Source organism: Musca vetustissima, unplaced genomic scaffold (assembly GCF_032173495.1).
Source record: "Musca vetustissima isolate MV318-11 ecotype Yass unplaced genomic scaffold, APGP_CSIRO_Mvet_v1 utg584238, whole genome shotgun sequence".
NCBI classification, from domain to species: Eukaryota; Metazoa; Arthropoda; class Insecta; order Diptera; family Muscidae; genus Musca; species Musca vetustissima.
This window is the reverse complement of record NW_026876524.1, coordinates 1-13568: the sequence shown is the minus strand read 5'-3', so window position 1 is coordinate 13568 and position 13568 is coordinate 1. Positions and strand designations below refer to the sequence as shown.

Genomic DNA, 13568 nt, shown 5'->3' with positions numbered 1-13568 from the left:
TGGATGAAATTTGGCACAGCTCATTTGTTTGGTCCAAGGACGAACCCTATTGGAATTGGAAAAAAATCGGTTCAGATTTAGGTAAATGGTGCACCAAAGTCCCTATATATCATTCGATTTGCACGAAATTTGGCACAGCGTAATGACTAAGATCTAGAATGCAAATTTTCGCGAAAATCGGTTCTGATTTAGATATAGCTCCCATATATATCATTGTCCGATTTAAGGTAAATTGTGTACCAAAGTCTCTATATGTCTTTTGATTTGCACGAAATTTGGCACAGCGTACTAAATTAAGTCTAGAATGATGTGTGCAATGTTTCGTGAAAATCGGTTCAGATTCAGATATAGCTCCCATATATAGCTTCGCCCGATTTTAGGTAAATAGTCCACTAAAGTCCGTGGGAATCTTTTGATTTTCACGAATTTCGGCATAGCGTACTGAATTAAGTCTAGAATGATGTGTGCAAAGTTTCGTGAAAATCGGTTCAGATTCAGATATAGCTCCCATAAATATGTTCATCCGATTTTAGGTAATTGGTGCACCAAAGCCTCTGAAAATTATTCGCTTTGCACGAAATTTGTCATAGCGTACTGAATTAAGGCTAGAATGACGTGTGCTAAGTTTCGTGAAGATCCGTTCAGATTTAGATATTGCTTCCATATATATTTTCGTCCGATTTTATGTAATTGGTGCACCAAAGTCCCTATATATCTATCGATTTGCACGAATTTTGGAATAGGGTACTGCATTAAGTCTAGAATGATGTTGCTAAGCTTCGTGAAAAGATCCATGGCTAGGCCGATTGACACAACGTACTGATGTAATATAAATTTGTCTCTGGCAAGTTTCCTTGAAATCGGTTCAGATATAGATATATAACAAAAACGCGTCGTCTGTTAGTATACATATGTAGAATATACCCAAAGGGGTGAAGGATATCATACAGTCGGGTCAGTCCGACTTTACTACTTTCCTTACTGGTTTAATTTGTTTCCACCCACCTCTAGCCCAATAGGTGTAGATTTTTTAAACGAAAATGTTTCCATAGACCTCCATATAAATAGGAGTGGATTTTTTAAACGTAAATGTTTCCATAGACCTCCTTATAAATAGGCGTGGATTTTTTAAAGTAAATTTTCCACAGACCTCCATAACAATAGGCGTGGGTTTTTTAAAGTAAATTTTCCACAGACCTCCATAACAATAGGCGTGGATTTTTTAAAGTAAATTTTCACACAGACCTCCATAACAATAGGCGTGGATTTTTTAAACGAAAATTTTTCCAAGACCACCAGACCAATAGGCCTGGACTTTTTAAACGAAAATTTTTCCTCTACCACCAAAATAATAAAAATTGGGAAATATTAATTAATTTTAACATAATTTCTTTTATTAGTAGTGAAATATCAATTAACGTTTTTTTTTAATACATTTTTTTAAATTTATTTTTTATTTTTTTTTCTCTTTTTCGTTATAAACATTTTTTTGAGTCGTGTTGGTTTTTTTTTCTCGTTTTATGGCATTCCATACATTGTAATTTTTTTTTCTATTAATTAAAATGATCACTACCAAGAAAAAACACACTTTCGTACATACATTTGTTTTTAATTAATTACATTATTGAATAGTAATAATAAAAAAATTAAAAAATAGAAAAAAATAAACTTTGTAAATGAGAAACATATCTACATACTTAAGTTTAAGCGTTTTATTTTTTAATCATCTTTTCATCGAACTGATAGGTATTTCAGGGTGTTCGTTCGTTCATTCGCTCGAAGAACCTAGGCTTGCTGTATAGATTCCTTTTTTCCCGGTTTTATTTGGTTTCAGTTTTAGAATCTGTTTGAGTATATTGGTAGTAGGTTTCATTGCTGGAAGTAGTTTCCCCGTCAAGAGTAGTGATAGCGAAACTTTCGACAACAACAACAAACACTTTTTTGTCAAAAATAAACAAAATTTTTTGCTTTCTTTTTTTGTTGATGATGGAGATTAAGGAGACTTCAGACGATGAGACACTGATGCTAATGACTTAAATCCAAATTTGTTTATGCTATGACCTCAGTCCCAAGAGTGGAGTTGTTTCGGCTGCAGCTGAGTCGGATCTTGCCGTTGTCACTATGGTGGCCGTTGAGGTACCTGGCCTTGCAATTCTTACATCTGTATCGGGATCTTGTGGTTGATTACTATCTCCTCTTCCATCTCCCTCGGCTATAAATAAAGGATTCTCCTGTACAGTTTTGTGATGCATTTCATGTAAATAGAGAACACTGAGACACATATCAGCCTCTGTCAGATCCTGAGGCTTATCACAGGCGGCACTGGCCGGGCCGTAAAGACTGCATATCAACGATTGTGAGGGCCCATTGGTACTTCCCACCATTTTGGAGGCTCCCAATATTCTGGCATTGTCTGTGCCGCCCATCATTCTTCGTGACATACTCATATTGTCCTGCATGCGTGAATGTTCCCCCAGGCCCTGTTGCAGCATTTGTTCAAAATAACATTGGCAGTGATTTTGATTTTGACCCATCATACCCTCCTCTCCATTGTGCATGGCATTGTGATGGAATATCAAAGACTTGGCAATGGAGGAATATTCATTTCCAATTGTTCCAAAGGAGATTAAACTTTCCGTCAGAGGATTCAAAGTGAACTCCTTTTTCTTCAGCTTACTCAAATCATTGATAGCATTCTGCCTTACCCCATTTACAAATTGCACAGCTTCCGGAGGCATTTGCCATTCGGGATTGGTCAGGGTAAAGCGTAGCAAAGACAATTCCGTTTTACCATTATTCCCCGCCGTTTGCATTTTCTCTCCCACTGGCACATCTGCGTGCAGGGAGGACATCTCTTCTGGCTGCCATTCGGGATTACCATGTTTACGTACATCCATTTGGGCAAAGGAACAAACATTACCCACTCCCCTCACCGAGACGGTAAAACTGCGGAAAAACTTCACAATTTCCAAAGCCTTTGGGCGGAAAACAAACAACAATTGGAAGGGTGTGACAAAGGGACTCAGTATCTCATTAATAAAATAGCTCGCCTTAAATTGAAAGAAATTTCCAAACTCGTTGCGCACCATTGAGGTGTGGGCTTGATTTTTCCAATTGGCTGGCAAATAGTGGACATGGGCCAATATCGCATTCATCAGCTGTTCGGGGCACCATATTAAATTCTCATTTGGTATACAATTGCGACAAACCAAACCAATGGCCGAGAGTAGGGTGATCAAAGTCAAAACATGTTCCACCTGGAAGACATATTCATCATAAATGCCCATGGCCAAAATCAGCAGTAACATTCCTCCGGTTATAAATAAAATATTCCGGGCAATCACTGCCAGCAACGGGGATGAGAAGGAATTTAAATAACGATCTGCATATTCATAGGCACGATTAAGTCTGGCATCCAGTTCATGATCCAATTCATTGAAATGCCTCAAATACAAACGGCCATAGTTGGACCATGTCCTCATTCCCAAGGCCCCCGGTTCCTTTTTCAATATATTCGCATAGGTAAAGGAGAAATACACCAACTGCCATATAAATATCACCGGGGCAAAAACCAAATTTGCTATGGCCACCCACAAAATTAACTTCGACAGCCGATTTGCCAGCTCTCTTTGATTCCCTCTCACCGAATAGTCATCATGTAGCTGCCAATTGTTTTGAAACGGTGATCCTGGACTACGAAACAATATCAAATCAATATTGAACAGCAATCCTCTACTCAGTGTCACAACCTCCCCCACCACGGGCAGGGTGAAACGTACAGGCAGCAGATTCTTATTCATCAAGGCCACCAAGTAATTCTTAAAACGCAATATACGATGATAGATATCCAAATCGGTCAAATGATCTTTATCGATGCACATATGCTGTTCCGCCTGGACCTCACGCACCTTCTTCTTGATCTCATGCCAGGTGACATTATCCAAATTTCCATCCTCAATATGCAGCGCCGTGTTGTAGAACTTCTTGATGTCCCAATACTGGGAGATGTGATACAACACTTTTATAGTGCGTATTAACAAATACAACGCGGCCACGAACAGTATCGAATAGGTAATGCCATTAAAATTGTCCACACACACATCCATCGGTATTATAACATCATCGAATGTTATCTTTGTGTGATTGTCCGGTGGTGGTCGATTGCCAAACAGTACATCATGATTGATACAATGGACGGCGAAGGTAACCAACCACACGACAAAGGCAAATTCTATTAGCTGGAAAAATTCCTCCAGTACGATGATGACAAAACCATGCTTCTGATGGTAGTGATACATTCGCGTAAAGAACGAATCCAAGTCCTCGATGTGGTTCCATCGTGCTCTATTAATTTCGGGTACTGTGTGCAAGAGTACACCACTGCTTCTTGGTGTGTCTTCCACTTCGTTCGCTTCGTAGTCATGACCTTCAGCCATAATTTTATGCTGCTGCTGCTCTTCATTTAGTGTCTTATAATTTACATTGGTCTGTGCCATCGACCCGCAATCTTCAGACGACGTCAAGACGTATAAAAATATTAGCAAATTACGGACGTTGTTGTTTGGAATCCAAATATATATTTACTCTCTACTCGATGTATATTCTATGCTTTGCTAGATGACTATTTTTCTTTGTTTTGTACGACGAATGTGAAGGTAAGAGAATTCAATGATAACCATTAAAATCAAAACAAATAGTATAGCCAAGTAGTTAGGGTTCTAAAGATCGAAAACCAGCAGCAACAGTTGTTATATAGATATCTATAATCGTCGATAAATTGTTATCGATTAACTAAAGAGAAAAATAACAAAACGTTTTATTATAAAAAAAAAAAATATAAAACAGTTTATTTTTTTAAAGAAGCTAGTAAAAAGCAGGGGTTGTATTGTAAATAATGTCTATTTGTCGAAATCCTATGATAATCGTACGGTTACATTGTATCGGATTTATTATGCAAAATAAATCCTCATAGAGGAGGTTAACCTGGCACAAAGTTCATATGTAAGTCAAGATAATTTCAAATACAACCCTGCTTTTGACCCAAAAAGGTTGAGTGGATTTATGTTTGTGTGGCAAATCGCGGTAAATTCAACTCGATTTAGGAACTGAACCGAGATAATGCATCATTACGAATTTGGCTTAAACATTCTCTAAAATTGGTCAATATTTTATTTTTTGGAAATATAGACTAGAAATACATTTACATTTAGTAGGTTAGGTTACACTTACAGAGTAGATGGTCGACCGTTTCGCTATCTTCTTCATCCATTGATTCCCACTGCAGTGAACTATTATGATCCCCACAGTCAGCTTCTACTCTTTTTTTTCTAATAGTAATCAACGATGTTGACGTTGTATTCGGCAGCGGGGTTACCAAAGTTTCTTTTGGAGGTTCCATTCTTGACTACTATACTGCCGTCAACGGGAGCTTCCGCACGAGAGAGGTCTGCATCCTTTTGTGTCATATCTGACGATCACTTCTGACATAGAGTTTTCGACTGCGATATCAGCATCGCTTCCTCTTCTTTTATGGTGATAATGTCCATTATCTCGATTTAATTGCATTTACATTACATTTACATTGCACTCGATTTAGTATATCCAGTAAATCTATATTGGCAACTAGTTTGTATACATCTGAAAAAATCCTCATAGATGAGGTTAACCAGGTAAAAACTCTAAATGTCGTTTTACCTCGAATTACGATACAATATTAAATCATCTTAGTATCTTGCATTTGTTGGAAATCCTACGTTAAATCGATATACAACCCTGCCATCCAATGGAGACCAATTCCTGATAACAGCTGATTGTCAACTTTATATCACTACCAGTCTGAACGGGTAGAATTATCTGCATCGATTTCTAAATCGAGTCGATTTAGAGAGCATAATCTAAACGCGCCTATACAAAGTTGCATCATGGCGGCAATATTAAGGTGATGTATCAAAACAAAAACATATGTTTTTATATTCTGTTTATATCTGTCAAATGTTGTCTAGTAATACTTCTCATGGTTGGCATCATTCCACATCGAATTCGAATAGAAACTACGCATTTTGACAGTTAATCGGATATTCAGCTGCTCTAATAGAGTATCTATATATTTTGCTAGTCCATCCTAGTATTAAAACCAGTAAGCGGAGCAGTATAGTCGGACGGGGCCGACCATATGAAACCCTACACAACTTCCACGACAATCGAACTTACTGTGTTTGTATATTCTGAGCTTGGGCAATATTTCACGATATTTGCACCCTCTTGACCGACTAGATGTTAACAAATATTTCTAATATTCAGTAGACGAGGGTTGTACTTGTCCAGATTCTCTTTACCGTGGGTTATGTTGTGATGTTGGGCTTTCAATTGTGGCCTAAAGATCGACTCGAAAATAAAAACACAAAAAAAAAATAAATTTTCGGTCCACTTCATCCCAAAATTATTATCTGATCATCACCGAAAATTATAGGCGTTGTCGTTGACCATAACGGGAATCTCATGGAAAATTACAAAACGATCAGCGCTATATTTCCGTCCTCTAGTGTGGTAATGGGTTACTAAATAATATATAAATACGTAAGTACCTGTAAATATTTAAGTGTAACTCCCACATCCGAGTACACACGACAAAATAATTGGTATCAATTTAAAGGTCAACCACTCCTCTTCGATACACTATCGACTTCTCGGGTCTATATACTTCAGGAGTAAATATATACGCCATACAATAAAAATTTTGTAATTTTTCACACAAAAATCAGGATCCATTTGACACGCTAAACATTGACCGATCTTTATCAAAACAAGCATGCTTATTCTTTGGCCTAATCCCCTTTTCCATGCAAAAATTCGCGGAGTTTGGGCCATAATTGCGACCTCTGGAGCGACCAGAAAAACCGACAAAAATAAAGTTTTTGGTCCATTTCATCCCCTAAATATTAACCGATCCTTTCCAAAAACAATGGGGGCCTTCATTGGCCAGAACTCATCGTACATGCAAAATTTCGTGAAGATTGATCCATCACTGTGGCCTGTATCGTGTTTACAAATTATAATGGACAGACGGACGGCACACACGTCTAGATCGACTCAGCTAGCCGAGATATGACGATCGGTATACCAATATTTCGCGGTGTTACCATATTTTGGGGCTGCACAAAGCTATGATACCCTGACAACATAGTTGTGTAGGGTATAATGATATGTCAGCTGATATTTCTTTACAATGTAGAAGGCATAGTCTAAATGCTCTCAGGACATTTACTTTATTTTCATTATTGGCTCATGGTACAATTATAAAAGGTAACAGCAAATACCAGCTGATTTGATTCCAACGTAATACTAGTGTCAATATGAATTTGACAAATTATGTTTTTAAAAATCACCCAACAGGAAAATTGGGAACGCATACAATTTGAAATTGTTCTTTATTAATGTGCTCCCGTATTCAATTTACTCAATCTGCCTGCTGGGAAAGTTTCAGGAAGCAAATCTCTTTAAGGAATAACTCGCTATTCCCAGCATTTTCATATGTGTTACACATACAGTGACGAGCAGAAATGAGTACATGCTTGTACATTGGACACTTTTTACGTCATAAAAATAAAAATATAAAAGCAAATTCCAAAATTTTTGTTGTATTTTATAAGGTATTTCGTACCTAACAAATCAACCTCAAGTTAAAGATTTTAACTCTTTAATTTCTAAGAAAAAAACAGAAAAAAGTAAATCAACTCCAATGTACTCACTTTTGAACAAATTTGCTGAATTTGAATATTTTTATTAATTATACCATAGTTTTATATTTTTAATGTATCATTTATGCAATTTGACATATTTTCAACCAATTTTAGTGCAATTTCATTGGAATTATTCTTCCAATCACCTCAGATCCACTACCAAAGTTCGTCTAAATTATTAGGGGCTGATTGGTACTGTCCCACCTCCCTCTTTGCGATTGGCCTCAAATTATCGTTCGGATTGATGTCGAAACTTTGTGCTGACCACTGTGTTAATTCAAAATTTTGCTCACGAAGATATTCTCTCGCGAATTTTGACGTATATCTTTGATCACCGTCCTGCACATAATAACTTCTTCCACAGAATAGGCGTACTTAGGTACCTAAACTGACTGATATGACTCTACAATGATCTAAATGGACTTCTTTCATTATTATATTGTAAATTTTTTAACATCGGTCCAGGACCCACAAGTTTAAGCCTACGCATACCATGGCAATTCCTCAACCGTGCTTCACATTGGACCTTTGAATTAGTTTTCATCACCAATAATGCTTATCGTCGGTTGAAAACGGTTGAATTTGGATTCGTCGGACCCAATCACACGTTTCCAGTCGACCACAGTTCAACATTTGGTCTAGTTGAAAAGTCTTTACCCTTATTTTGCAGTTTTTTCCTATAATACAGGTTTTTTGTCTTTTTTTTTAATGCTGCTATATCCAATGTCGGGAAGGGCTCTTCACGCCGTTCAATGACTAACAGATTTGACGAGTATTTACGAAGCATATTTTGGTGTTAAAACTTATCAAATTACATTTCCCTTATCATTAGACGTGGGTCCACACATCTTATAAGCGGTGTACGACCTCTAATTTGAGGTTTGGGAACAACGGATCACCGTTTTTGTACCCACATGACCAATAATTGACACAATTTAAGTCCCTTTGCAATTTCCAGGGTATAACAGATTTTTCCGAATGTACTCTTCAGTGGTTATTATATATATTTCTTCTATAATTATTATTGTTAGTTATTTATTTGATTTTTGTTCAAAACTTTGTACAAGTTTTTAGTAAACGGGACTTAAATGATGTAAAACTTATACATTTTCTTAAAAAAAAGTAACGAAAACCAAAAAAAGATTTAAAAAAACGTGATTTCACATTCCTTTTCTGCACTTTATTAAAAAAATGCAGACGTGCAAAAGTGAGTACATTGGGGTTGATTTCGTTTTCTTTATTTTTTCTTAGTTATTTTTAAGAGTTAGATTTTTAAATTTAGGTTGTTTCGTTAAGTACAAAATACCCAATAAAATGCAACCAACATTTTTGAAATAGCTTTTTTAGTTTTATTTTTATGACGTAAAAAGTGTCCAAAATGCCAACATGTACTCGTTTCTGCTCGCCACTGTATATGTGGCAATGGCTCAATTATAGGAAAGATGTGGAAGCGATAGAAATATAACTTTGAAAGATTTTCATTCATGTTTTTCAATTTTTATTTTGAAGATACGAAAACATTTCATTTTCAAAATAAATAATAAATTTGATGATAATTTGTTTGTTTGTTTACATTTTTCTGTCAAATGAGTTGACACTAGTAGAACAAATTTCCATGTGGTTGTTGTATCGTTTTTTGTACAACAACACTTGCTGTTACCTTTTATTATTATACCATGTTATTGGCTCAATACGGTTATGTAACTTAAAGTACGTTCACATTGCACCGGATTTGGTTAACCCAGTGGGTTTAAATTGTCAATTACTTTGAAAATATGTCAAATAAATCCTCATAAAGTATTATTAGCTTTGTATGTTAACCCGGTAAAAAGTTCTGATGTATTACACAAATATAAAATATTTGTTGGCTTTTTATTTTTTACCTGTAGATAATCATTTTTCCCAGTAACAGAAATTCATTTATTCAAATATGAACATTATTCCCACCGTTTTTCCTAATTACTACTGTTCTTCTTCCGTATTGCGCAGTTTCTCTAGAATTTAAAGAAACAAAAACGAATTTTGCAGATAAAAACCCTTGTATTTTCCCCCAAAACGAAATCTCTTCGGTAAACACAATGAAACCAAAACAAAAAACATTATGAGTGTGGTCATTCACAGGGTACTGCTTCAAATGGCACTTAACCACGTATCATTTATTGGCGATCAATTTTTAATTAAAATAACATTGTCCAAAATCTTATCTATAATGAAGACCAGAGTATAAACATATATTTTCTTTAAACGTCAATGTGGTATATGATGGGGATTAATGAGGCTTTGGTTTTTTTTTTGCAAACGTATTGCGTTGCCTATACCACTGTTATACGTATATTTAAATAAATAATTAAAAAATGCATTCCAAAAAATAAAAATACGATGTATAAAACAATTTCTTTGAAAGCGAGAATTTCCCATCGCAAGATATTTGCCAATTATGATTGGAACGTTGTTATTTTGTCGCACGTTCTTCTAGATCTTTAATCTAAATTCAGATTAGGGGTAATCCCCGGAAAAGATTAGAATTAATTAAAATTTTATTTAAATATCTATGAAATCTTCAACGACTGCAAAAAATAATTTGAATTGGCAAATATCATTAGCGCCGATTATTTGCAATCAAATTCAAAAGCAAGGTTATATTTACATCCAATATGCTTTAATAAAACACGTCATTATATTGACAATTCCATAGATTGTATGTCAAATAAATGGCGTATTTTCTAAAACTTGAAATTTAGGCAAATATCTCTACTATAAATACTTGTAAATATGTATTGCCAAATTTATAATCTTAAAAGAACACAGATAATCTACCATCAGTACAAAATATTAGTCGAATTTTATGACAGTTATAATTTATATTAGCCACCCACAACACACTTGATCCAGTCCAATGTCCGAAAAACACAGATAATATTGTAAATTATTACTTAATTGGGAAGAGGACTTTGCACATTCTGAGTTGGCCTATTTGGGGAAAAAAATAATTAATACACTACACATTATTGCTCTGTTCCTGTACTGCAAGAATCTACTAATTTTTACTACAATAACGAATTTTCCTTTATAATATCGAAGAAAATAGTAAAATCTAGTAGATTCTTGCAGTATGGGAACAGACCATATGTATACGTAAACCAACGCAAGTGAGGATTTTGTTTTAAATATTATTTTGAAAAGCCAGATTTATTAAATGCTTACTTTTAATTGGGCGCCATATGTTACATATGAATTCAGGCGAATCACAACTATATGTTGGCGTTTTCTATAAAACGCAAATCCGCAAAAGTCATTGGGCACCAAGTCAGCAATGCATGGCGGATAGTCCGTCTAAACTAAAATATGAAAGCTTCAATGGCTACATGTTCTGGTCTAAGTGAAATGACGGAAATTCATATTGCGCGAGTACTATGACTACCTCCTATTTTTCATTTCTGAGGAGGAATGAGGAGCGTTTTCACTTCTTCCTAACAGTAATTTTATGTATCTCAATAATCATGGCTACCATGATGCAGTAGGAATTTTTAATGTTATATCCTTTACCTCCTTTCTTGAGGGAGTCTGTCTCAGTCTCTTACCGGGCGAATCCGGTTAGGGGAACGTGGATGATCACACTATTCTATTACAATATGGATGTAATGGGATAAGTTGATCACTCACATTAGGATCTTGTCCCCGCTGGCCAAAACTCACTACGGTGGTGTTCCTTTAAAAACTCCAAAAAATTGAAAGGAAATAAGGAGAATACACAGGGTGAGATAAAAAACTGCAAGAAAGGCAAATGCCATAATTTTAATTATTTTATTTAATGAAAGCAAAAAATGTCGGAAATAGCATAAAATTTTAGAATAAGTTTATATTTGTTCGAATTGGTCACCTTTGGCACGAATTATGGCCTTCCAACGGCCAATGAAACCGTCACATGCTGAGCTCTGCGGTATTTTGGTTTATTCCCGGCGAGGCGCTTGCTTGAGGTGGTCGACACATTGATATTTTTTAGTGCCAACCATGCTTTCGAAAATACTCCAAACACAATAGTACAACGGATTGGTATCCGGAGATTTTGGTGGCCATTGTGCGCTGGAAATGAAGAGAGTAACCTCATTTTGTAACCATTCTTGGGTGGCGCGTGCTGAAATATTTGCACGCCCAAGGCTTTAATACACCCTACAGATATTTTCGTCCTTTTTCGTTTCGATCAAGTCGCTTTTTTACTTTTCGAACTATTTCTGCTGATGCTGTTGTTGTCGTGACGCAAAAGGAAGAAACTGGCCAAGTAGAAACTGCAAACTGATGCTCAATGTCCATTTCAGCCCTTTTTCGGAAGCAGCGAAGATTTACAGAAGAGCAGACGAATGTCAAAACCGCAAAAAAGAAAATAGATTTTTGTATGAAAACTGAATCCAATCCATCCACCGAGGGCTTCAAGACTGGCTCTAATATCCAAAAGTGGAGCGCTGAATCGGAAGACTGGGAATCCCAAAAGAACCGTCTTATGCTAAGTTTGCCAGGAGGTGCTACAGTGATGATTAGAGTATGTGGATGCCTACCTAGCGGTCTTATCCCAGTTAGTACAAAGCGTCAACCAATACCCCCACCCCAAATAGCAATCGATCACACGTATTTCGACGTGATCACGTCTTTAGTTGAGGAGCCGTTCCCATCTAAAACTCCTGCCTTTCTATAAATCAAGCATACGGTTGTAAGGCAACTCCACACAGAGCCGAAACTCTATCCACGATTTGGATATAAACCATATCCAGCACGATGCTCCCCGAAGGATCAACACTAACTGCCAGATAGATACCGAAACCTTCGGTCATGTTCACAGCCGAAGCTATTACCAGTAGAACTAATATTTTGCAGGCTCTCTACAATGGAACAATCACTGAATGGGCATAAAAAGCAAAAGTGGAGGCGTTAAAGAGAAGGGCTCTGATATACAGTGATCGACGATAGTGATGCGTCCGGTAAAATGAAAAAGGAGACCCACAAGGTGGTGAATTGATGCGATCAATAATAAGATCTTGATCACCTGCTGCCATCGAACAGGACAGCTGCGTAATCGAAGGGGCATAACATAATGATTGAATTTGAATCTTAAAACTCGGAGGAAACTGGACAATCCTTAATTACAAAGGCCACTGTCGTCTATAGAGGTGGCGATATCACGATAGAACGCTTGCTGGAATTCTTCGGTATACAGAACAAGACACAGCTGGTTAAGAAGTGGAAAGTCTTCCAAAGGGTGGAGAATGAAGAGGGGACTCTCCAGGTGGTAGGTTTGGGTAGGTCTTCAATGGTAAGTCTGGCTATGAGTAAGGCGGACAATGTGTTCAATATTGTCTACTTCAAAATTGGGAAGACAAGATTTGGAGAAGAGGAGGTAGAAGGTCCAGGCCTTTTTGGATTATATGAATACTAACAATATTATAACCCATAATGTAGGCAATAATCCAACTTTTGTTAAAAAAAAAAATAGAGAAGAGTTGTTAGACAAAATAATTTGTTCAGCGAACCTAATGAGTCCAGAGGTCCAGGAATAAAAGTGACAGAAGATTTGAAATCTCACGGCCACCACTGAAACTCATATACTTCCGAAACAAGTCCATGATAAAATGAATATAAGTTGGGAGGTTGATCAATCAACATAACTATGGCAGAAATGCAGAACATCTTCAATATAGGATCATATTTTGACAGATACCCAACTATTTCAGAGACCCTAGCTTTAAGTCATTTTTTCTCTTTCGAGTCGAGCTTAATAATCGAAGTTTAGCAATGAAATAATCCAGGGAAAGAACCTATGTACATACCATTATTATT

At 36.4% G+C, this 13568-nt stretch overlaps 1 protein-coding gene across 1 annotated transcript; it reads right to left on the bottom strand.

Annotated features, from left to right (window-relative positions):
- Window positions 1-2054: 2054 nt before the first annotated feature.
- On the bottom strand, window positions 2055-4496 carry LOC133321091 (autophagy-related protein 9A-like). Its single transcript, XM_061530191.1, has one exon. It carries the CDS (start codon window positions 4494-4496, stop codon window positions 2055-2057), a length of 2442 nt encoding a protein of 813 aa, XP_061386175.1.
- Between the last annotated feature and the right edge of the window lie 9072 nt (window positions 4497-13568).

Coding starts and splice junctions, on each gene's coding strand:
- LOC133321091 (XM_061530191.1), bottom strand. CDS start 4,496: ATGGCACAGACCAATGTAAATTATAAGACACTAAATGAAGAGCAGCAG.